General features: G+C 43.0%; 1 protein-coding gene across 10 annotated transcripts in view; it reads right to left on the reverse strand.

The window, feature by feature from the left end:
- The window catches only part of mapk8ip3 (mitogen-activated protein kinase 8 interacting protein 3), a 71,300-nt gene extending 44,004 nt beyond the window's left edge, over nt 1-27,296 (reverse strand). For 9 of the 10 annotated variants that reach the window (XM_052518338.1, XM_052518344.1, XM_052518339.1 and 6 more), the window contains exons 1-2: nt 26,264-27,296; nt 6,254-6,374 (exon numbers count right to left, since the gene is read on the reverse strand). In XM_052518338.1, coding sequence (XP_052374298.1) covers nt 6,254-6,374; nt 26,264-26,563 — 421 coding nt within the window. In that variant the 5' untranslated portion in view covers nt 26,564-27,296. The remainder of the gene's footprint in view (nt 1-6,253; nt 6,375-26,263) is intronic. The other variant, XM_052518335.1, reaches the window with a different exon arrangement.

Consider the following 27,296-nt stretch of genomic DNA (forward strand, 5'->3'; position numbering starts at 1 on the left):
CCTCACAAAACTGGCAGCTTCATTAAATAGCACTTCGCAAAACACCAGTCTCAAAGTCAACAGTGAAGAGGTGACTCTGGAATGCTGGTAGGCGGAGTTGCAAAGAAAAAGACATATCTCAGACTGGCCAATAAAAAGCTAAGATTAAGATGGGCAAAATAACACAGACACTGGGCAGAGGAAGATTGGAAAAAAGTGCTATGGACAGACTAATCTAAGTTTGAGGTGTTCGGATCACAAAGGAGAACATCCGTGAGACGCAAAAAAAATGAAAAGATGATGGAGGTGTGCTTGACGCCTCTGTCAAGCATGGCGGAGGCAATGTGATGGTCTGGGGGTGCTTTGGTGGTGGTAAAGTGAGAGATTTCTACAGGTTAAAAGGGATCTTGAAGAAGGAAGGCTATCACTCCATTTTGCAACGCCATGACCTGTGGACGGCGGGTTAATTGGATCCAATTTCCTCCTGCAACAGGACAATGACCTAAAGCACAGCTCCAAATTAACAAGAACTATTTACGGAAGAAGCAGTCAGCTGGTATTCTGTCTATAATGGAGTGGCCAGCACAGTCACAGGGTCTCAACTCTCTTGAGCTGTTGTGGGAGCAGCTTGACCGTATGGTACCTAAGAAGTGCCCATCAAACCAATCCAACTTGTGGGAGGTGCTTCAGGAAGCATAAAATGAAATATCTTCAGATTACCTCAACAAATTGACAACTAGAATACCAAAGGTCTGCAAGGCTGTATTTGCTGCAAATGGAGGATTGTTTGACGAAAGCAAAGTTTGAAGGACACAATTATTATTTCAATAAAAAATAATTATTTATAATCTTGTCAACATCTTTACTATACTTCCTATTCATTTTGCAACTAATTTTGTGCATGTTTTCATGGAAAACAAGGACATTTCTAAGTGACCCCAAACTTTTGAACGGTAATATATATATATATATATATATATATATATATATATATATATACACACACACTTTTTTTTAATATACCTGTCACATCTGCTCCTGCAACGTCCTCTACTGCTCATCCTGTGTCTCCTTGACCTGCCGCCACTCCCCCAGTACTCTCTCCCTCTCTCTGTGTGTGTGTGATTGCGTGAGCGGAGACAGGTATGCTAGAGTCAGAGTAGATCCTCACCAGCTGCAACCTGTTCCATAATCAAGACCTCTACAAATACTCAGGACTGCCACTTCCACGCTGCCAGATCGTTATCTCTGCTCAGTCAGTCTACAGTTCTAGCCGTTTGTTACTATTCGGGACCTGTTATGCCAGTTTTCCTTGCCTGACGCTGTTTTCCTCTCCGCTACAGTTCTGCCCGCTCTGAATCTGGTCCCTGTCTCCAGTCCCACGTCTCGTCATCCTGCTACTCTGTCATGGATTCCACAATCCACTACTTCTTTGGATTCCCCTCGAACTGCTTACCCTGTCCCAACCCCTCTCACCTCAGCCTCCGTACCTGGTTTCCTGCAAACCACCAGAGCTTCCCCTGGCCTGCACTCCATCTCCCCCCTGTGTTGTAATAAATACCTTGGTTGCTTCATCCCAGTTTCCTCGGCTGAGTTTGCTCTTGGATTTCCCTGTTCCACTCCATGTACCAATACCTTCTTTTATTATTCCCTGCAAACCCTACCACCCCTCCCCCAATTGGAGTAAACTAATAAACAATAACACTTAGGCTTCTACTTCCAGCTTATACATACTATGCACATTTTACAGACAATCTATTTTACAATAGATATATTTTATTTTGTTCATAGTCCTGCCCTACCTCTATTACTGATGTTCTATTTGCCATATATTTGTAACTGTGCTATTTCAAAGGTTCTGAACCTATATACATTTTACAGACCCCATATGTTTTACATTTGTTATTAGTCCCACCCTTCAACTCCATTCAACCCCTCCCATCTCGAATTTCTATTTGACATTATTTTAACTGTTGCTGTGAGGCATCACAAAAGTACTGAACCTTTCTATTCTCATAGTTTCTACAGATTGTAAATTAAACATTTTTGCTGAAATCATTATTGATCGATTGACTGACTTTTCAAATCACCCTGTATTGCTATCTGCAGCGTTAGCTCTAGGTACATGTTGCAATTCTTCAGCCATCCCTGGACCTGTGACAAAACGAGCTACATCTGGACAGTTCCAAAATAAATGACTCCGCCTTCTCGCTGGCAAAATCTGCAGAGCTGAGAAGATTGTATCCCCCATATATAACATTATATTGATTGCAAGTTTTGAATGTCAATTCATAAACCATGTGCCATGGAATCGGTACATCAAAATCCCTTCCCAACTATTTCGCAATTTATATGGTGTAACAGTTTAACTTTAGTCCGTCCCCTAACCGGGCTCGAACCAGGGTCCCTCTGCCCACATCAACAACTGACACCCACGAAGCATCGTTACCCATCACTCCAGAAAAGCCGCGGACCTTGCAGAGCAAGGGGAACGACTACTTCATGGTCTCAGAGCGAGTGACGTCACCGATTGTAATGCTATTAGCGCGCACCACCGCTAACTGGCTAGCCATTTTACATCGGTTACACTGGCACAGCTGTACATTTGTTTTGGTCCTTAAATGAAAGTAGTATATTTTATATCACAATTTTCTTTGACTAATTTTGGTCTTTAATGCAGGGCCAACAGACAAGTTCCTTACTTTGTCCCGCTTCCATTTTTGGGTTGAGCAGACATTTCCGTATGTCTGTGTAAGCTGCATGTGTGACATAACTCCACCAGTCTTTATATCATTTACAAAGATTATACCTTTACCTTTTTATCAATTTGTATATTTGAGTTTAACCACAATACTTGAATAATTTGTTCTGTCTTTTCAGGTGGATTAAATTGAAATTGCAACCAACTTTCTATGGCTTTTTTAAAAGATAACATTTTCGAGATTATTTAGTTTTCAAATAACCAAAAGTGAGCGGTTGTAATCTGAATAAAGGGAAAAAGGCCATTCTGGAACATTGGGTGAGACATTCTTACTAATATACTAGATAACCATTTTGGATTTAAGTATAACTTTATGACTGATTCCTTTAGTGAGAGGTCTAATGCTTTGATATTTAATTTCTGCCCTCCGAATTCATGTTCATCATATAAATAGGCCCTTTTAATTTTGCCTGGCTTGTCATTCCAAATCAAATTCAATATTTCTTGCTCATATAATTTAAAAAGCAGGTCACTAGGTGTAGGCAAAACCATAAGCAAATAGGTCAACTGTGATATGACAAAAGAGTTCAATCAGGGTGATTTTTCCACAAATAGACCGGTATTTTCCTGTTCATGGTAGCAAGATCTTATCTATTTTTGCTAACTTTCTATTAAAATGTATTGGAGTGAGATTTCTTTCTTTTGGGATATGTATACCGAGAACGTCCACATCCCCGTCAGATATTTTTTTGGTGAACTACACGGTAATATAAAAGTTCTATTTTTTTGTGATCCAATATGTAATATAGTATCATAATTTGGTTTTAATCCAGAGAGGTTAGAAAAAGTATCTAGATCCTCTATGTGGCCGTGTCTATGTGGCCGTGTCTATGTGGCCGTGTCTATGTGGCCGTGTCTATGTGGCTGTGTCTATGTGGCTGTGGAGGGATTCTTATTGTGGATTTAAAAGAAAACATGTACAATGTACAATAACATCTTCGTTCTTAAGCCATGGATTTCTAATTCCTTAATATTATTGTTGGATCTAATTTTAACAGCTAACATTTCGATGGCAATAATAAATAGATATGCCGATAGTGGACAACCTTGTTTTACTCCAACAGTTTAAAACTTTGAGATGTAGCCATTATTTACCATTTTACACCTACTATACATAACTTTAACCCACATTGAAATATTCCAGGCATTTATATATAAACCCCAGTCGTACTTTATCAAAAGTTTTTCCGTACAGGTGTACAGGTGTACGGTGTTTCCTCTGACACATTGGTGTGGCTGGCTTCCGGGTTAAGCAGGCATTGCATCAAGAAGCAGTGTTGCTTGGTTGGGTCGTGTTTCGGATGATGCATGGCTCTCTACCTTCGCCTCTCCCGAGTCCATACGGGAGTTGCAGTGATGAGACAAGACTGTAACTACCAATTGGATACCATGAAATTGGGGAGAAAAAGGGGTCAAAGTAAAAATAATAATTCTATCTGTACTGTTAGTCCTTCAATTTCCTTTGTTAGTATGGACTCTTTTAGGCACATACAATAAGGAGAGCTGCTGTACCTATGTTATGTCGGGAAAAAAGTCAGTTATAAATTATTCTGTCCTAGTTAAAAACAAGGTACATATCGGTATTTAAAACAGTATTATAATCTCCCACCATAATAATAGAGTCTAGTGTTGCTTGTAGAGTTGATAAATTATTATATATATTTTCTAAGAAGCTTGGATCATCATTATTTGGACCATATAGGTTAATAAGTCACATCTGTTTATGGCACAATAACATATTTGAAATCATCCATCTACCTTGAGGATCTGTTTGGACAATTTGCACATTTGGATCAACATTACTGTTAATTAATATCATCACCCCTTTTGAATTTCTTTGCTCATGGGAGAAATATATTTCACTTCCCCAGTCCTTTTTCCATAAAACTTCATCTAAAATAGTTGAATGAGTTTCCTTTAAACAATAGATATTATATTCCTTCTCTTTTAGGCAGGTAAATACTGATCGTCTTTTCTTATTATCTGCTAAGCCATTACAATTATAACTGACTATACTTACTTCACCAATTACAATAATGAGACAAGTTTCAACTCTATTTATCATAATATATGTTTGTAAACATACCATTAAAAAGTAACATGATGATTGAGTGTCTATATAGCTGTACCATGATATTTGCATTGCTACTAAGTAAACCACCAATTGGTCCCCACTATTCCACCCGCTAAAACCCCTCCTCATCCCGAGTTGGGTTGTCATCCCAATGACCGGCACACCACCCTCAACCCCCCGGATCCCATGGCCCTGGAGAGACCGTGACCATCCTTCGAAAGACCACACAGTGCCACCCACAGAACAGAAGCAGATCAACCGCCAAAAGCATTTCCATTGCCCTAACCTCGATTTGTATTATATATAACTATTACAAAATATATATTTAAATCCTGTTTATCTTAATTTCCATAATTAGCTATTCATATTTGTAGTAATTCTAGTTATTACGTCTATACTAACTCTGGTCGTCGTTCTAGTTAATATAGTTCTATACCCACTCTGATCGAAGTAGTTCTGGTTATTATAATTTTATACTCACTCTAGTCAGAGTAGTCCTACTTATTAAGTCTAAGGGTCTATTCACAAATAGTCCTCTTTAAAATAACCGATCTCGGTGAACTCTGGGGTAAAAGAAAGCAAAATAACTCAGTTCTCTTTGTATTCACACTGCCCTTGACTTGGAATGAGGACTCAACTCTTTTTTTCTCTTCCAGTTCACTTCACCTATTTTGTGGTCCGTGTCTTCTTTTGCATTCACATCGCTACGCTTTGAAAGGAACCAAGATCTTTGTCCAACATTTACTGAATGCACTCTGGGTTTTTGCAAAGTGCAGGATAAGCCATTCCATCAGAACGTGTTATCATACAGATATTTATATCTACTTATATTTTGGAAGCTAATAGATACCATTTAGTTCAAAGATGAGACATAATAATTATAATTACTATTAACAAATATTATTAGTAACAGAATAAATAGCAGGAGAATAACTGCAGATTGAATAATGCTGTAATTTAAAATGGTACACCCAATATAGTCTACTCCCCTTTAAGAGCTAGAATTGATTTTGTACCCTTATGTTGTGATTCTCACCAAATATATTGTTGTCATCTCACACTATTCAAACCCCACAGGCGAATAAACAGGTTAGAATCTCTCTTTACAGATCACAGATTGCAAACAAATGTGGCACGAATGTGAGGGGTTATGGGAGGGGAAACGGTGTTGCAGAACTCTAGTATGTGGTGCGGGAATAATAACAAGCGAAACTGGGTAGCTTTGTGTTGTACATTGCCCTAAAAAAGTGTTTGGTTCCCTTCTGGGTCCCTTTTGAGGGTTCTGAGTTCCTTTGGAGTGTTCACACTGGACAAAATATGAAGCGAGCCACACTGAGGTCATGAAAATTGTCAGAAGGGGACCAAGTGTGAAAACATCCTAATGCTCACTCTGGTCAGAGTAGTTCTAGTTCTGAGCAGTAACAGTAGTTTATACTCACTCTGGTCAGAATAGTTCTTGGTCTTGAGCTCCAGCTGTTTCCCCTGCAGTTCCAGGCTCTCCACATGAGTCTGCAGGTCCTTCTTCTCCCCCTCCAACGCATCCTCAAACTCTATGAATTTCTGTGGGATAAAACAACCAATAATTAATTCAGGAAGTGAATTGAAATTGCAAATCAAGAATGGAAAAATCTTAATCAAAAATAAAATAGATAGGAAATACAGCACACTCGGCAAGTATTCAGACCCCTTGACTTTTTCCAAAGTTTGTTACGTTACAGACTTATTCTAAAATTCCTCAATATACACACAATAATGACAAAGCGAAAGCAGTTTTTTTTAGAAAGGTTAGCAAATGTATTCCTATTTCCATTGATAATCCTTGAGATGTTTCCACCTGAGGTAAATTAAATTGATTGGACATTATTTGGAAAGGCACACACCTGTCTATATAAGGTCCAACTGTTGACAGTGAATGTCAGAGCAAAAACCAAGCCATGAGGTCGAAGGAACTGTCCTTAGAGCTCCGAGACAGGATTGTGTCGAGGCACAGATCTGGGGAAGGGTACCAAAACATTTCTGCAGCATTCAAGGTCCCCAAGAACACATTATTAAATGGAAGAAGTTTGGAACCACCAAAACTCTTCATAAAGCTGGCTGCCCGGCCAAACTGAGCAATCGGGGGAAAAGGGTCTTGGTCGGGGAGGTGCCCAAGAACCCGACGGTCACTTTGACAGAGCTCCAGAGTTCCTCTGTGGAGATCTGAGAAACTTCCAGAAGGACAACCATCTCTGCAGCACTCCATCAATCAGGCCTTTATGGTAGACTGGCCAAAAAGAAGCCACTCCTCAATAAAAGGCACATGACAGCCCACTTGGAGTTTGCCAAAAGCCACCTAAAGGACTCTCAGACCATGACAAACCAGATTCTCTGGTCTGATGAAACCAAGATTGAACACTGGCCTGAATGCCAAGCATCACGTCTGGAGTAAACCTGGCATCATCCCTACGGTGAAGAATGGTGGTGGCAGCATCATGCTGTGGAGATGTTTTTCAACGGCGAGACTGGGAGACTAGTCAGGATCGAGGGAAAGATGAACAAAGCAAAGTACAGAGAGATCATTGATGAAAACTTGCTCCAGAGCGCTCAGGACCTCAGACTGGGGCAAAGGTTCACCTTCTAACAGGACAACGACTCTAAGCACACAGCCAAGACAACGCAGGATTGGCTTTGGGGAAAGTCTCTGAATGTCCTTGAGTGGCCCAGCTAGAACCCGGACTTGAACTCGATCGAACATCTCTGGAGAGACCTGGAAATAGCTGTGCAGCAACTATCCCGTTCCAACCTGACAGAGCTTGAGAGGATCTGCAGAGAAGAATAGGAGAAACTCTTCAAATACAGGTGTACAAAGCTTGTAGCGTCATACCCAAGAAGACTCGAGGCTGTAATCGCTGCCAAAGGTGCTTCAACAAAGTATTGAGCAAAGGGTCTGAATGCCTATGTAAATGGAATATTTTCGTTTTTTATTTGTAATAAATGTGCAAACATTTCTAAAAACCTGTTTTTGCTTAGTCATTATGGGGTAATATGTGTATATTGATGAAAAAAAAGCTATTTAATCCATTTTAGAATAAGGCCGTAACGTAAGAGTGTCCAACAAGCCTTCTCTACCCTTATCCTTGCTCTGAACACCTCCAAAACAAAGGTCATGTGGTTTGGTTAGAAGAATGCACCTACAGGTGTAAATGTAAATGTGTTTTGCATTGGATATATTTACCATATCATAAAGAGACAGAAACAAACCTTTTACCTTGTCATAAATAGACATAATTGCAAATGATTAAATCCTTCCAATAGAGAAATAAATAAAAAATTAGTTACGAACTGAACTTTATTTAAATGAGTTAACTTTTCACATGGGATGATTTCACTGAACAACAAAAGAAAGGGAGCATTGAATGATCCATCTCATCTCCCAAAATCGTTTTTCAAAATACATATGTAAAAGGATAGCCTAGAAACTAAAGATTTGGTGGTCTTCCTCTCAGGCTTACATGTCTTCTCCCTGGACCAATGTCCACCTCTTGAACATCAGAATCTTCACTGTCACTTTCCAACCTGGTTGAGGATGGCTCGTTGTCAGGCTCAAAAGGCCTCAAATTTGCCCGGATGGCCACCAATTTTTCAACCTTTATATTGGTCAGCCTGTTGCGTGCTTCGGTGTGTGTGATGGCAAAACAAGGACCAGTTGCGCTCTGAGGCGGCTGATGTTGGTGGGATTTGGAGGATGATGGAGGAAACAGGGGAAAGAGCCGCAGAGCCACAAAGTCCCTTCCACCAGGTGGCTGATGAGATATGTTGGCACGACTGCCATATTGCATCTCCATCCCAAAGCACTTGTTTGGAAGTCTACTTCGTCAGACTGCCAAGAACCTTGCCCTTATCCAGGCCAGGGTGGCAAGACACGGTAGTGATGACACCATAGGCCTTGTTGATCTCTGCACCAGACAGAATGCTCTTGCCAGCATACTTGTGGTCCAACATGTACGCTGCGGCAGGTATGGGCTTCAGGCAGAAGTCTTCACACTTTTTGATGTATTTCAGAACTGCAGTTTCCTCTGCTTGGAGCAACAGTGAAGTGGGCATGGCAGTACGGATTTCTTCTCTTACATGGCTACTGCTATAGGTTTCAGGAGTTTCAGACTTCTTACCACTCTCTCCCAAAATACATCCTCCAGGAGGATCTTCTTGATGGGGCTGTCAATATCGGCAGACTGTGATATGGACATTTTTGGAGAGACTCCTTCCCCTCCACGAGACTGTCAAACATGATGACAACACCACCCCAACGGGTGTCGCTGGGCAGCATCAATGTGGTGCTCTTATTCTTCTCACTTTGCTTGGTGAGGTAGATTGCTGTTATAACTTGATGACCCTTCACATACCTAACAATTTCCTTGGCTCTCATGTAGAGTGTATCCATTGTTTTCAGTGATGTATCCATTGTTTTCATGATGTCCCTGAGGAGCATATTCAATGCATGAGCAGCACGGGTGTGATGCGAGGGTAGGACTCCTCCACTTTAGACCAAGCAGCCTTCATGTTCGCAGCATTGTCTGTCACAAGTTCAAATACCTTCAAATACCTTCAGTGGTCCAAGGTCATTGATGACTGCCTTCAGCTCATCTGCAATGTAGAGACCGGTGTGTCTGTTGTCCCTTGTGTCTGTGCTTTTGTAGAATACTGGTTGAGGGGTGGCGATGATGTAGTTAATTATTCCTTGCACACGAACATTCGACAACCCATCTGAGATGATTGCAATAGTCTGCTTTCTCTATGATTTGCTTTAACTTCACTTGAACTCTGTTGAACTCTGCATCCAGCAAATGAGTAGATAAAGCATGTCTGGTTGGATGGGTGTATGCTGGGCAAAGAACATTCAGAAAACTCTTCCAATACACATTACTTGTGAGCATCAGAGGTGAACCAGTTGCATACACAGCTCAAGCAAGACATTCATCAGAATTTTTCTGACTACGTTCCCTCCATTGAGTCAAAAAAACTTCTGAATTCCAGGAGGACCATGAACTGTTGCTATCGATAAGGTGTCTGATTCATCATTTTCACCTCGAAATGAAGTAGAGGGACTTTTGTCAGAGGTTGCTTGTTGTGAGCACTGAAGGAACTTTATGCACGTGGCCAGATGATTCTGCATCTTTGTTACATTCTTCACATATGATTTGGCACAGTATTTGCAAATGTACACAGCTTTTCCTTCTATATTAGCTGTAGTGAAATATCTCCACACATCAGATAGTGCCCGTGGCATTTTCCTGTAAAGAATAAACAAAAAGGAGAGAAAAAAAATACAATTCCATGTACAGATAAATATTTAAGGAGTCAGATTAAACAACTCCTTTGTAAGATAAATGTTTTAAAATGAAACATGTATGGAAACAGGTGAATTACCACTACTCAGTTAGCAGGCTCAAGCAAGCTAAAACCCACATGGTAGCAAAAACTAACAGCAGAAATTGTTAACAAGTTAGAAATTATTTACACACACGTTGCTGTAGGCTACTACTTACTAGTTAACAAAAAAACATGTATGTCATACAAAATATATTCACACCACCCAGCATTGTAATCAAAACCTACCGGAAAGCATGCAGTCCTTGACTCAGACAGTGTAGTAGTGTGGTCTCAATAGCATCTCATTAGTGTGCAAGATCTTGAGAATCAGCTGTACAGGTGATGGAAGAGTGCACTGCACATGTGATGGAAAAATGCACTGTGCACGCAGAGGGTTGCAAATCCATTGAATTGGGGATAGTTTAACCAAAATATGTGTGTATCCCACAAAAAAGGTTCACAGTTATAAGCTAACTTTGATGAATTTAAGCAAAATTTACGGACTTAACTTCCCATTAAAATGTCCAACCTTTTGCAACCCTACTTGGGAGTATGGCTAGACGTTACACTGTCCTTCTCTCAGCACATATCAAAGCTGCAGGCTAAAGTTAAATCTAGACTTTGGTTTCCTCTATTGTAAATCACTCCCCTTTCACCCCAGCTTCCAAACTAACCTTGATTCAGATGACCATCCTACCCATGCTAGATGACGGAGACAAAATGTATAGGATGGCAGGTAAGGGGGCTCTCGAGAGGCTAGATGTTCTTTACCATTCGGCCATCGGATTTGCCACCAATGCTCCTTATAGGACACATTACTGCACTCTATACTCCTCTGTAAACTGGTCATCTCTGTATACCCGTCGCAAGACCCACTGGTTGATGCTTATTTATAAAATACTCTTAGGCGTCACTCCCCCCTATCTGAGACATCTACTGCAGCCCTCATCCTCCACATACAACACCCGTTCTGCCAGTCACATTCTGTTAAATGTCCCCAAAGCACACACATCCCTGGGGTCACTTGTCTTTTCAGTTCGCTGCAGCTAGCGACTGGAACGAGCTGCAACAATCACTCAAACTGGACAGTTTCATATCCAGCTCTTCATTCAAAGACTCAATCATGGACACTCTTACTGACAGTTGTGGCTGCTTTGCGTGATGTATTGTTGTCTCTACCTTGCCCTTTGTGTGTGTCTTGCCCTTTGTGTGTGTTAAGGTTTAAGGCTTCCGATGAAGGAGAGGCGGACCAAAATGCAGCGTGGTTATTTCGATACATGTTTCATAAAAGATAAACGTGAACAATACAAAACAATAAACCCCACTTCAACAAAGTCTTAGTCCGCTTTATACGCGTCCTTAGATATGCAACCCTCGCCGCCGACCTTGGCCTAGTAACCCTCACCAAGGACCCCACTGGACTGAGGGGCAGCTCCGGACTGAGGGACAGCTCGGGACTGAGGGACAGCTCGCGACTGAGGGGTAGCTCGGACTGAGGGGTAGCTCGGGACTGAGGGGAAGCTCGGGACTGAGGGGAAGCTGTGCCCAATAATGTTTGTACCATGTTTTGTTCTGCTACCTTGCTGTGCTGTCATGTGTTGCTGCCTTGCTATGCTGTTGTCTTAGGTCTCTCTTTATGTAGTGTTGTGTTGTCTCTTGTTGTCATGATGTAAATAAGTATTTGTTCTTAACTGACTCGCCTAGTTAAATAAAGGTTAAATAAATGAAATAAATATTGCACAGTGTGAAATGTCTCTCATAAAATAGCAATGTCATCAATAAGGGCTTTTTATTTTTCAATGCCGCTTTCTGCGTCTGTCATGGTCAGGGAAAAAACCTCCGCCTATTTCTGAAGCTAAAGGATAGACGGGTCAAATGAACTGCTAGTATTGTTTTGGACGGGGTGAGTCACAGAGAGATGTGTCAAGAACATCTACCCTGTCATCTCCAAATCACTAAAACCAGGGTCATGTTCAGTAAAGGCGCAAAACATAAAAAACATTCATGCTGCTGTTTTGCCCGTGGCTATGGAGCCCTGACCTGTTCACCGGATGTGCCTCTCTCTCTCTCTAAAAGCCAACTGACATTTATTCCTGAGGTGCTGACCCGTTGCACCCACTGTGATTATTATTTGACCGTGCTGGTCATCTATGAACGTTTGAAAATCTCGAAGAACGATTGGGCCTTATTTGTCATGTATTCTTATAATCTCCACCCGGCACAGCCAGAAGAGGACTGGCCACCCCTCAGTGCCTAGTTCCTCTCTAGGTTTCTTCCTAGGTTCCTGCATGTCTAGAGAGTTTTTCCGAGCCACCGTGCTTCTACATCGGCATTACTTGCTCTTTGGGGTTTTAGGCTGGGTTTCTGTATAAGCACTTTGTGACATCTGCTGATGTAAAAAAGGCTTTATAAATAAATGTGATTTAGAAACATGAAAATTAGCATTATTTTTGTGACACGTTCATGTATTAGCATATCTCCTCCATTTCAAAGCGTTTTGTCCCATGTCGTGCCAACTGAACCAGACCCTGCTCTCCTCTCTATATACAGAAAGCAGAAAATGAACAGAAACTAACACAGCTGCCTGGCCTGCCAGCCTTCCTTCCAAGGGCTCTCTCTGCAGCCTGCAGGGATTTATAAAGCCTTGCACAATGGGCCGGCCGGGCTGCAGTCTTACGACTGTAATCCCCCGACTGCAGCGAGGCCCTGCTTGCTGCTAGAGATATGCTCTACCATCGCCTGGCTGACCTCAAATAACAGGATCCGGGAACATGGGGAGGCAAACCTGCCAAAGTTAGGGACAGGGACATATGTCCATTTGCTCACCCAGTACGTCCCTAAAAATGCTCCTGTTATAAGTCTATGGCAGCCCTATTCATGGAGCCTGTCCATTGCCATTTTCCTACAAATGCCCGGCGTTGCCCCCTGACTAGAGGTCGACCGATTAATCGGAATGGCCGATTAATTAGGGCCGATTTCAAGTTTTCATAACAATCGGAAATCGGTATTTTTGTGCGCCGATTTCGGATTATTACAATTTTTTATTTAAAAAAGAAATAAAATGAAATACCTTTTATTTAACTAGGCAAGTCAGTTAAGAACACATTATTATTTTAAATGACTAGGAACTGTGGGTTAACTGCCTTTTTCAGGGGCAGAACGACAGATTTTCACCTTGTCAGCTCAGGGGTTTCAATCTTGTTAACTAGTCACAGTTAACTAGTCCAACGCTCTAACCATTGCACTCCACGAGTAGCCTGCCTGTTACACGAATGCAGTAGAAGCTAAGGTAAATTGCTAGCTAGCATTGAACTTATCCAAAAAAACAATCAATCATAATCACTAGTTATAACTACTAATCCAGTTTAGCAGGCAATATTAACCAGGTGAAATTGTGTCATTTCTCTTGCGTTCATTGCACGCATAGTCAGGGTATATGCAACAGTTTGGGCTGCCTGGCTCATTGCGAACTAATTTGCCAGGATTTTACACAATTATGACATACATTGAAGGTTGTGCAATGTAACAAGAACATTTATACTTAGGGATGCCACCCGTTAGATAAAATACCGAACGGTTCCGTATTTCATTAAAATAATAAACGTTTTGTTATTCGAAATGATTATTTCCGGATTCGATCATATTAATGACCAAAGGCTCGTATTTCTGTGTGTTATTATGTTATAATTAAGTCTGATTTGATAGAGCAGTCTAACTGAGCAGCAGCAGGCCCGTAATCATTCATTCAAACAGCACTTTTGTGCGTTTTGCCAGCAGCTCTTCGCAAGCACAGCGCTGTTTATGACTTCAAGCCTATCAGCCTAATGGCTGGTGTAACCAATGTGAAATGGCTAGCTAGTTAGCTGGGTGTGCGCTAATACTGTTTCAAACGTCACTCACTTTGGAGTAGTTATTCCCCTCGTGCTGCAAGGGCCGCAGCTTTTGTGGAGCGATGGGTAACGATGCTTCGAGTTTGGCTGTTGTCTATGTGTTCCTGGTTCGAGCCCAGGTAGGGGCAAGAAGGGGGACGGAAGCTATTCTGTTACACTGGCAATAGTATAGTGCCTATAAGAACATACAATGGTCAAAGGTAGATGAAATACAAACGGTATAAAGAGAAATAGTCCTATAAATACCATATTAACTACAACCTAAAACCTCTTACCTTGGAATATTGAAGTCTCATGTTAAAAGGAACCACCAACATTCATATGTTCTCATGTTCTGAGCAAGGAACTTAAACGTTAGCTTTTTTACATGGCACATATTTTACATGGCACACATTTTTACATGGCACATATTACTTTCTTCTCCAACACTTTGTTTTTGCATTATTTAAACCAAATTGAACATGTTTCATTATTTATTTGAGGCTAAATTGATTTTACAGCCCTTTCAAGCTTAACATCCTTATCATTTATCGCCCTCCAGGTTCCCTCGGAGAGTTCATCAATGAGCTTGATACCTTGATAAGCTCCTTTCCTGAGGACGGCTCACCTCTCACAGTGCTGGGCGACTTTAACCTCCCCACATCTACCTTTGACTCATTCCTCTCTGCCTCCTTCTTTCCACTCCTCTCCTCTTTTGACCTCACCCTCTCACCTTCCCCCCCTACTCACAAGGCAGGCAATACGCTCGACCTCATCTTTACGAGATGCTGTTCTTCCACTAACCTCATTGCAACTCCCCTCCAAGTCTCCGACCACTACCTTGTATCCTTTTCCCTCTCGCTCTCATCTAACACCTCCCACACTGCCCCTACTCGGATGGTATCGCGCCGTCCCAACCTTCGCTCTCTCTCCCCCGCTACTCTCTCCTCTTCCATCCTATCATCTCTTCCCTCTGCTCAAACCTTCTCCAACCTATCTCCTGATTCTGCCTCCTCAACCCTCCTCTCCTCCCTTTCTGCATCCTTTGACTCTCTATGTCCCCTATCCTCCAGGCCGGCTCGGTCCTCCCCTCCCGCCCCGTGGCTCGACGACTCATTGCGAGCTCACAGAACAGGGCTCCGGGCAGCCGAGCGGAAATGGAGGAAAACTCGCCTCCCTGCGGACCTGGCATCCTTTCACTCCCTCCTCTCTACATTTTCCTCCTCTGTCTCTGCTGCTAAAGCCATTTTCTACCACTCTAAATTCCAAGCATCTGCCTCTAACCCTAGGAAGCTCTTTGCCACCTTCTCCTCCCTCCTGAATCCTCCCCCCCCTCCTCCCTCTCTGCAGATGACTTCGTCAACCATTTTGAAAAGAAGGTCGACGACATCCGATCCTCGTTTGCTAAGTCAAACGGCACCGCTGGTTCTGCTCACACTGCCCTACCCTGTGCTCTGACCTCTTTCTCCCCTCTCTCTCCAGATGAAATCTCGCGTCTTGTGACGGCCGGCCGCCCAACAACCTGCCCGCTTGACCCTATCCCCTCCTCTCTTCTCCAGACCATTTCCGGAGACCTTCTCCCTTACCTCACCTCGCTCATCAACTCATCCCTGACCGCTGGCTACGTCCCCTCCGTCTTCAAGAGAGCGAGAGTTGCACCCCTTCTGAAAAAACCTACACTCGATCCCTCCGATGTCAACAACTACAGACCAGTATCCCTTCTTTCTTTTCTCTCCAAAACTCTTGAACGTGCCGTCCTTGGCCAGCTCTCCCGCTATCTCTCTCTGAATGACCTTCTTGATCCTAATCAGTCAGGTTTCAAGACTAGTCATTCAACTGAGACTGCTCTTCTCTGTATCACGGAGGCGCTCCGCACCGCTAAAGCTAACTCTCTCTCCTCTGCTCTCATCCTTCTAGACCTATCGGCTGCCTTCGATACTGTGAACCATCAGATCCTCCTCTCCACCCTCTCCGAGTTGGGCATCTCTGGCGCGGCCCACACTTGGATTGCGTCCTACCTGACAGGTCGCTCCTACCAGGTGGCATGGCGAGAATCTGTCTCCTCACCACGCGCTCTCACCACTGGTGTCCCCCAGGGCTCTGTTCTAGGCCCTCTCCTATTCTCGCTATACACCAAGTCACTTGGCTCTGTCATAACCTCACATGGTCTCTCCTATCATTGCTATGCAGACGACACACAATTAATCTTCTCCTTTCCCCCTTCTGATGACCAGGTGGCGAATCACATCTCTGCATGTCTGGCAGACATATCAGTGTGGATGACAGATCACCACCTCAAGCTGAACCTCGGCAAGACGGAGCTGCTCTTCCTCCCGGGGAAGGACTGCCCGTTCCATGATCTCGCCATCACGGTTGACAACTCCATTGTGTCCTCCTCCCAGAGCGCTAAGAACCTTGGCGTGATCCTGGACAACACCCTGTCGTTCTCAACTAACATCAAGGCGGTGGCCCGTTCCTGTAGGTTCATGCTCTACAACATCCGCAGAGTACGACCCTGCCTCACACAGGAAGCGGCGCAGGTCCTAATCCAGGCACTTGTCATCTCCCGTCTGGATTACTGCAACTCGCTGTTGGCTGGGCTCCCTGCCTGTGCCATTAAACCCCTACAACTCATCCAGAACGCCGCAGCCCGTCTGGTGTTCAACCTTCCCAAGTTCTCTCACGTCACCCCGCTCCTCCGCTCTCTCCACTGGCTTCCAGTTGAAGCTCGCATCCGCTACAAGACCATGGTGCTTGCCTACGGAGCTGTGAGGGGAACGGCACCTCAGTACCTCCAGGCTCTGATCAGGCCCTACACCCAAACAAGGGCACTGCGTTCATCCACCTCTGGCCTGCTCGCCTCCCTACCACTGAGGAAGTACAGTTCCCGCTCAGCCCAGTCAAAACTGTTCGCTGCTCTGGCCCCCAATGGTGGAACAAACTCCTCGCGATGCCAGGACAGCGGAGTCAATCACCACCTTCCGGAGACACCTGAAACCCCACCTCTTTAAGGAATACCTAGGATAGGATAAGTAATCCTTCTCACCCCCCTTTAAGATTTAGATGCACTATTGTAAAGTGACTGTTCTACTGGATGTCATAAGGTGAATGCACCAATTTGTAAGTCGCTCTGGATAAGAGCGTCTGCTAAATGACTTAAATGTAAATGTAAACATTGATGTTTCATATTAAGCTAAAATAAGTGTTAATTCAGTATTGCTGTAATTGTCATTATTACAAAAGCATTTTTTAAATCGTCCGATTAATCGGTATCGGCCTTTTTGGTCCTCCAATAATCGGTATTGGCGTTGAAAAATCATAATCGCTCGACCTCTACCCCTGACCTCAACGAATAGACAACCCCACCCCATCTCACCTCATCTCCTTATTCCCTACATAGTGCTCAACTTTTGACCGGGGCCCATGGTGCACTATAGGGAACCGGGAACATGGGTCCCATTTGGGACACAACTCCATTCTCACCAGTTGACCAAAGCAAGGCAACATCATGAGAAAACAATAGCATCATGCTGTAGTCTGGCTTCACACACACACACACACACACACCCCACCCCGCCTTGCCACACTATACTATTACACCCCGGGCAACTGTCCTGCTGACCCTCCTGCCCTTCAAACGCCCTCCCCAGGACACGGCTTGCCCCTGTGCACCCCTCCTCCCCAGCCAGACCCAGCAACCCAGCCAGCTCTCAGCAGCATCCACAGCTAGATGCAGCCAAAACAATAACAGGTCCTCTTATTAAAAGGCCCTCTTATCAAAATAAATGAATTGAAGCGCCGCGCAGTGGGATGCATTTATATTCTGTGCATTTATATTCTGATAGAACATACTGTATTTCAATCAATAAATCAAATTGTATATTGTTCTTTCAAAACAACATTTGTCACAAAGTGCTTTATAGCATATAGCATATTGGGATCAACATGTTGAGGTCTCAAACTATCAGGAATCAAACAATAAACATTCATGGTCCTTTGAACATATTTATCTACATTTCAGCCTTAGAGTGACGGTGGTTGTCAATTACACTCCTTTGTGGATACAATGGAGACTCAGGGAGGAATCATAGAACGTGATGTTGCCTTTATTTATCAGTGGGTCTATCTAAATCTGGGTCCAAAATGGTACCCTATCCTCTATATAGTGCACTATATTTGCCTACCTATGGGCCCTGGTCAAAACTAGTGCACTATAAAGTAGAGGTCGACCGATTAATCGGAATGGCCGATTAATTAGGGCCGATTTCAAGTTTTCATAACAATCGGAAATCTGTATTTTTTTTTTTACACCTTTATTTAATCTTTATTTAACCAGGCAAGTCAGTTATGAAACACATTCTTATTTTCAATGACGGCCTAGGAACGGTGGGTTAACTGCCTCGTTCAGGGGCAGAACGACAGATTTTTACCTTGTCAGCTCGGGGGAATCAATCTTGCAACCTTACAGTTAACTAGTCCAACGCCCTAACCACCTGCCTCTCATTGCACTCCACGGGGAGACTGCCTGTTACGCGAATGCAGTAAAGCCAAGGAAAGATGCTAGCTAGCATTAAACTTATCTTATAAAAAACAATCAATAAATCAATCATAATCACTAGTTAACTACACATGGTTGTGTCCTGCGCTGCATATAACCGATGCGGTGCGTATCGTTGCTCCCATGTGTACATAACCATAAACTTCAATGCGTTATATTTTTAAACCTGCATATTTAGCTAAAAGAAATCCAGGTTAGCAGGTAATATTAACCAGGTGACATTGTGTCACTTCTTTTGCATTCATTGCACGCAGAGTCAGTGTATATGCAACAGTTTGGGCCTCCTAATTTGCCAGAATTTTACGTAATTATGACATAACATTGAAGGTTGTGCAATGTAACAGGAATATTTAGACTTATGGATGCCACCCGTTAGATAAAATACGGAACGGTTCCGTATTTCACTGAAAGAATAAACGTCTTGTTTTCGAGATGATAGTTTCCAGATTCGACCATATTAATGACCTAAAGGCTCGTATTTCTGTGTGTTATCATGTTATAACTAAGTCTATGATTTGAGAGCAGTCTGACTGAGTGGTGGTAGGCAGCAGCAGGCTCGTAAGCATTCATTCAAATAGCACTGTCGTGCGTTTGCCAGCAGCTGTTTATGACTTCAAGCCGATCAACTCCCGAGGTTAGGCTCGTGTAACCGATGTGAAATTGCTAGCTAGTTAGCGGGGTGCACACTAATAGCGTTTCAAACGTCACAAGATCTGAGGCTAAATTGATTTTATTGATGTATTATATTAAGTTCAAATATGTGTTAATTCAGTATTGTTGTAATTGTCATTATTACAAATTTAAACATTTAAAAACAGCAGATTAATCGGTATCGTTTTTTTTTGGTCCTCCAATAATCGGTATCGCCATTGAAAAATCATAATCGGTCGACCTCTACTAGGGAATAGGGCGCCATTTGGGTCTGTCTAAAGGCCTTGTAATCTGAGCCTTGACAATCACTCCCAAAGGAAACACATGGCACAGGGAGGAGATTCCAGCCAGGGTGTGGGCTGTTGTTGTTTTTTCTCTAGACTTGGGAAGATGTTCCCTCTGTATCTCTGTATCTCTCACCATCTCTGTCTCTCATTCTTTCACTCTGTCTGCCTCTTTCTCTCTCTCTCTGGGAAGATGTTCTCTCTCTCCCTCCCTTTGTATTTCTCCATCTCGGTCTTGTTCTTTCGCTCTTTGTCTTACCTTTCTCTAACTCCCTCTGTTTCTCCTCTCTATCCCTGTTTTATGGCATGTATTCCTGTTCATATTCCATCTGTCGCTCTCATCCTCTCTTCTCTGTATCACTCTCTCTCTCATCCCCTCTCTCTCTCCTCTGTATTGCTCCTTCTCTCTCCATCTCTCGCTCTCTGTCATAAGCACAAAATCAGGTTACAGTGCCAATCTCCCTCGGTGTACAATTGATTTCCCATAATGCACCCTGCCCCACCCCCCCACAACGCACCACGCCACTGTCTCAGGCAGTGCCTTAAAGCCAATCCCTGGGTCGCATCTAAAACATTTATGTTCGAAATAGCATCTGCGCACTGATATGTTCGGTGCTGTATTCAAAGTTCTAATCCACCACAGCAAATATAGTGTGTTATGGTCTCGTTGAAAATGGAGCTCTTGGTCTGTTCTGAAGGTTATAACTGTGACCTCAACTCTTACCCTTATAACATTGTACAGGTAATGTAATGTGAGTATTACTGTTACTTTAGTGTATAGCACACTATTCTGCAGTTCATCATGAAGTCTCTAATCATATAATACAGTACAAGTTACTCCAAAGGGCTTTCACTATATCTTTACAGGTTGTCAATATCATTATTCATTTTGGTTGTATCAAGCACTATTTCATCCAAATACTTATACACTTATATACTTATAAATACAAATACTACATATTTTCTGACCGATACACTTACTAATTCTTACACATGCTATTTTTGTGTCACTTGCTTCAAAAAGCATATAAACAAATCCTCTTTACACTGTCATGATAATCTATTTCAAATGTACGCATTTAATCATGTTCTCTTCTCCTAAATGTAGCAAAAAATGAGACAGAGAAAACCCGTGTCCCAAATGGCACCATATTCCCCATATAGCCCCATGGGCCCGAGTAAAAAGTAGTGCACTAGGCTGGGAATAGGGTGCTGTTTGGGACCTTACAATGACTGTACACACATCTATGACTAAGCATCATGTGGCATTGGACCTTTATTTGGGGTAAAACCCTGCACAGCTGTCTGCTTATACTGTACTAGAATGTGTCTAGGATAACACCAGCAACAGTCATCAAAATTGTTAAAAGGTTTTAAAAACAATTCTTATAAAACAGTTGGACAATGGATGAAGATACTCCAAACATTTTGAATTTATAGCACATAAAACATTTGACATGAATGGACAAATAGTTCAAGGATTTTGGTGGGAATTCAGGTATTAAATGTATTGTCAAATGTAACTTTTTTCTTAGAATGCACTCATATATAAATGGTCTAATGCTATCAGGTATTTATTTCATTTTGTGTTTAAAATAAAGATAATTATATGCACCTCATTTCCATGAATGTACATACAGAGCCTTCGGAAAGTATTCAGACCCCTTGACTTTTCCACATTTGTTACGTTACAGCCTTATTCTAAAATGTGTTAAATAATAAAAATCCTCAGCAGTCTACACACACCCCATAAAGACAAAGCATAAACAGGTTTTTGTAAATGTTTGCAAATGTATAAAAATAAAAGGAATACCTTATTTACATAAGTATTCAGACCTTTTGCTATGAGACTTGAAATTGAGCTCATGTGCATCCTGTTTCAATTGATAATCCTTGAGATGTTATTACAACTTGGAGTTTACTTATGGTAAATGAAATTGATTGGACATGATTTGAAAAGACACACACCTGTCAATATAAGGGCCCACAGTTGAGAGTGCATGTCAGAGCAAAAACCAAGCCATGAGGTCGAAGGAATTGTCCGTAGAGTTCCGAGACAGGGTTGTGTCGAGGCACAGATCTGAGGAAGAGTACCAAAAAAATGTCTGCAGCATTGATGGTCCCCAAGAACAGAGTGGCCTCCATAATTCTTAAAAGGAAGAAGTTTGGAACCACCAATTCTCTTCTTGGTCGCTCGGGCCAAACAGCAATCGGGGTAGAAAGGTCTTGGTCAGGGAGGTAACCAAGAAACCAATGGTAACTCTGACAGAGCTCTAGAGTTCCTCCGTGGAGATGAGAGAACCTTCCAGAATAACAACTATCTCTGCAGCACTCCACCAATCAGGCCTTTATGGTCGAATGACCAGACGTAAGCCACTTGTCAGTAAAAGGCACATGACATCCCACTTTGAGTTTTCGAAAGGCACCTAAAGACTCTCAGACCATGAGAAACAAGATTCTCGATTCTGATGAAACCAAGATGGAACTCTGCCTGAATGCCAAGCATCACATCTGGAGGAAACCAGGCACCATTCCTACGGTGAAGCATGGTGGTGGCAGCATCATGCTGTGGGAGGTTTTTCAGCGGCAGAGACTGGGAGACTAGTCAGGATCGACGCAAAGATGAATGGAGCAAAGTACAGAGAGATCCTTGATGAAGACCTGCTCCAGAGTGCTCAGGACAGACTGTTTAACACTATTTGACGTGTCAAATAAGCTTGTTGACCAATCAGGACCTGAATATGACTGCATGTCACATAATAATGTAACCCGTTGATACATTTTATACGTAATTATTACACATGGATTTCACTACCAATCGTATTTCATATGTCACACACGATTCATCGATACGTATGCTATGATGCTGGTAAAGTTGTCTCGCGCACCTACAGTGCTGGTCATCAAAAAAGCTAATGGATGCAAACAATGTTCTTCCCCAAAAACATAGCAAAACAACATAATCTGTTTCAGTAGCTATAGTTAGCTAACTATATAGCTAGGTGTCATCATCTAAAATTACCCTAATTTATAAGACAGTTCTATTTTGATTAATGGTGGTCGGACTCATCTATGTGAAGCTAGCCATAGGTTGTTATTCTGGCACCACACGGCCAGGTCTCTGACCTCCTCCATATAGGCTGTCTCGTCTGTGATCAGGCCTACCACTGTTGTGTCGTCTGCAAACTTAATGATGGTGTTGGAGTCGTGCCTGGCCGTGCAGTCGTGGGTGAACAGGGAGTACAGAGCAAGCACCCCTGTGGGGCTCCAGTGTTGAGGATCAGCGTGGCAGATGTGTTGCTACCTACCCTCACCACCTGGGGGTGGCCCCGTCAGTAAGTCCAGGATCCAGTTGCAGAGGGAAGTGTTTAGTCCCAGGATCCTTAGCTTAGTGATGAGTTTTGAGGGTACATGGTGTTGAACGCTGAGCTGTCGTCAATGAATAGCATTCTCACATAGGTGTTTCTTTTGTCCAGGTGGGAAAGGGCAGTGAGGAGTGCAATAGAGATTGCATCATCTGTGGATCTGTTTGGGCGGTATGCAAATTGGAGTGGGTTTCTGGGATAATGATGTTGATGTGAGCCATTACCAACCTTTCAAAGCACTTCATGGCTACGGACGTGAGTGCTACGGGTCTGTAGTCATTTAGGCAGGTTGTCTTAGTGTTCTTGGTCACAGGGACTATGGTGGACTGCTTGAAACATGTTGGTATTACAGACTCAATCAGGGACATGTTGAAAATGTCAGTGAAGACACAGTGAAGACACCTGCCAGTTGGTCAGCACATGCCCGGAGCACATGTCCTGGTAATCCCTCTGGCCCCGCGGCCTTGTGAACGTTGACCTGTTTAAAGGTCTTGCTCACATCGGCTATGGAGAGCATTATCACAGTTGTCCGGAACCGCTGGTGCTCTCATGCATGCTTCAGTGTTGCTTGCCTCGAAGCCTGTATAAAAGGCATTGAGCCCGTCTGGTAGGCTCGCGTCACTGGGCAGCTTGTGGCTGGGTTTCCCGTTGTAGTCCGTAATAGTTTACAAGACAACTTGTAATTGTGAAAAGTCCAGTTTCATTTCAGGCATATTGTTGTCAATTAAAAGGCTGTGCCAAATACAATTATTTTATTGAATCAAATGGAATGAAATATGGTACATTCACGTCAGCATCATAACACCCCAGCTTTGCAGGAATCCTTCAGCAAACACACAAGCACACTGAACTGATCACCAACTTGGCCCAGGCACAATGCAGGCACTAGGCTATTCAAAGGCCCCTATCCTCATTGAACCACCACTGATGCTGCTACATAGATAAGCCTTTCCACTGTCTCTGATCTGCTGTGTTTATATGGATGGGCCATTAGTCCAGATATGAGTACATAGACTGACCAGGTGAATACAGGTGAAAGCTATAATCCTTTACTGATGTGACTTGCTAAATCCACTTCAATCAATATCGATGAAGAGGAGGAGACAGGTTAAAGAAGGATTTTTAACCCTTAAGACAATTGAGACATGGATTGTGTATATGTACAGTCGTGGCCAAAAGTTTTGAGAATGACACAAATATTAATTTCCACAAAGTTTGCTGCTTCAGCGTCTTTAGATATTTTTGTCAGATGTTACTATGGAATACTGAAGTATAATTACAAGCATTTCATAAGTGTCAAAGGCTTTTATTGACAATTACATTAACTTGATGCAAAGAGTCAATATTTGCAGTGTTGACCCTTCTTTTTCAAGACCTCTGCAATCCGCCCTGGCATGCTGTCAATTAACTTCTGGGTCACATCCTGACTGATGGTCCAATCAATGCTTGGAGTTTGTCAGAATTTGTGGGTTTTTGTTTGTCCACCTGCCTCTTTAGGATTGACCACAAGTTCTCAATGGGATTAAGGTCTGGGGAGTTTCCTGGCCATGGACCCAAAATATTGATTTTTTTTGTTCCCCGAGCCACTTAGTTATCCCTTTTGCCTTATGGCAAGTTGCTCCATCATGCTGAAAAAGGCATTGTTGGTCACCAAACTGTTCCTGGATGGTTGGGAGAAGTTGCACTCGGAAGATGTGTTGGTACCATTCTTTATTCATGGCTGTGTTCTCGGGCAAAATTGTTCGTGAGCCCACTCCCTTGGCTGAGAAGCAACCCCACACATGAATGGTCTCAGGATGCTTTACTGTTGACATGACACAGGACTGATGGTAGCGCTCACCTTGTCTTCTCCGGACAAGTTTTTCCCGGATGCTCCAAACAATCGGAAAGGGGACCCATCAGAAAAAATGACGTTACCCCAGTCCTCAGCAGTCCAATCTCTGATCCTTTTGCAGAATATTAGTCTGTCCCTGATGTTTTTCCTGGAGAGAATTGGCTTCTTTGCTGCCCTTCTTGACACCAGGCCATCCTCCAAAAGTCTTCACCTCACTGTGCGTGCAGATGCACTCACACCTGCCTGCTGCCATTCCTGAGCAAGCTCTGTACTGCTGGTGCCCCGATCCCGCAGCTGAATCAACTTTAGGAGACGGTCCTGGCACTTGCTGGACTTTCTTGGGTGCCCTGAAGTCTTCTTCACAATAATTGAACCACTCTCCTTGAAGTTCTTGATGATAAATTGATTATTTAGGTGCAATCTTACTGGCAGCAATATCCTTGCCTGTGAAGCCCTTTTTGTGCAAAGCAATAATGACGGCACGTGTTTCCTCGCAGGTAACCATGGATGACAGAGGAAGAACAATGATTCCAAGCAACACCCTCCTTTTGATGGGTCCAGTCTGTTATTCGAACTCAATCAGCATGACAGAGTGATCTCCAGCCTTGTCCTCGTCAACACTCACACTTGTGTTAACGAGAGAATCACTGTCATGATGTCAGCTGGTCCTTTTGTGGCAGGGCTGAAATGCAGTGGAAATGCTTTTTGGAGATTCAGTTCATTTGCATGGCAAAGAGGGACTTTGCAATTAATTGCAATTCATCTGATCACTCTTCATAACATTCTGGTGTATGTGCAACAGACTTTGTGAAAATTTATATTTGTGTCATTCTCAAAACTTTTGGCCACGACTCTATATGTGCCATTCAGAGCATGGGCAAGACAAAATAGTTCAGTTCCTTTGAATGGGGTATGGTAGAAGGTGCCAGGCGCACCGGTTTGTGTCAAGAACTGCAATGCTACTGTGTTTTTCACGCTCAACAGTTTCCCGTGTGTATCAAGAATAAAAAGAAACACAAAGCGCATCCAGACAACTTGACACACAACTGTGGAAAGCAATAGTCAACATGGGCCAGCATCCCTATGGAATGCTTTCAACACCTTGTATAGTCAATGCCTGACAAATTGAGGCTGTTCTGGAGGTAAAGGGGGGGGGGCTGTGCAACTCAATATTAGGAAGTCGTTCCTAATGTTTGGTATACTCAGTGTATATTACATTTGGCCCTATCAGCTCTGGTCAAAAGTAGTGCACAATATAGGGATTTTTTTGCCATTTGAGACATATCCCTTGTTATATGGGCCTGGCCAATTAGGCCTAGAAATAAATGGCCTACAGAAGGAATGTGATGGGATGTGGGTGTAGCTTATAATGGCTAGGTTTAGGGTTTCATTTTGGTAAAATGGGTATACAGTGGCAATGACAACTGAACTGCTATTGAAAGTGAATGTATGTGCAGTGAATATTAGTCATAGATATGGCTAGTGATGAAGACACTGGTAATTTATAAACAAAACAGCCATGGACGGAGTAACCCTCACCTCCTCTGCCTGCTTGCGCAGCGCTTTCTCGCGCTCGTACTGGGTGATGAGCTGCTCGTTGTCCTCCTTCAGCAGCTCGAGCTCCACCTCGTGCTCCTGGTTCTCCGTTAAAACCGAATCCAGATTCTCCAGAACGTTCACCACCAGCGGCATTAGCTCCTTGACCACTTCCTCATCGTAGCTGCTGATGAGGCGCTCGAACTCCCGATAGATGCTGTTGGCCAGGCCCGAGACCCGCTCCGACATAACCGAAACTGAGCCATAGTCGTCCTGATAGACAACCTCGTCGATTTCCATCATCTTGGCAAAATGAGGTCTGGGTCCGATTCCAGATGTGAGATGATGTTGATTAGATAGGCCTACAGTTATAAAACACGCTTACCAAGATGAAAGGGAAAATACTACTCATTGAAATTATAATCCGTTCTGATTAATCATCAATAAATATTTCCTGTGTCATTCCATATTCCGAACGATTTCAAAGATTGTTATCATTTGGGTGGTATTTTTTGCAGTTAGGATTTATAACCTTGAACTACTAAACTGTATTGAGACATTTTTATTCACAATAAAAAAGATATAGGCTATTTACAAGGGGATAGAGAGACCGCCCTCCCGAGCCGACCACCACTGCTGCTGCTGCACCGCAGCCTCGAGGACGGAACGACGCACCCTGCTACTGCCTTCCTCGCGACAGCAACATCCAATTCCGGTAGCAGTCGGTTCAGTCCTTACCGACCTGTGTATCCGCCGTAGTTGAATACATAATGAATGAGAAATAAGTCCTCAACAATACACCTGCCGCTCAGCAGCCGGAGGCATGGACCCCAGCCATTACTGGGAGGATTCGAAATCCGTTGGGGAAAAAAATATATATATATAAATAGGTAAAATGAAGAGGATAACGGCGTTCCCTTGTGCTGCCAACACCCAAGCCGCCGCTTAAATCATATTTGATCCGTTTTTTTTTCTACCGATGTTGTTCTCGGTGAAGGACGATGCTGTTTCGGAGTCGGTGGCGCTGTGGACAATT

This window comes from Oncorhynchus keta, chromosome 5, assembly GCF_023373465.1.
Source record: "Oncorhynchus keta strain PuntledgeMale-10-30-2019 chromosome 5, Oket_V2, whole genome shotgun sequence".
Taxonomy (NCBI): Eukaryota; Metazoa; Chordata; class Actinopteri; order Salmoniformes; family Salmonidae; genus Oncorhynchus; species Oncorhynchus keta.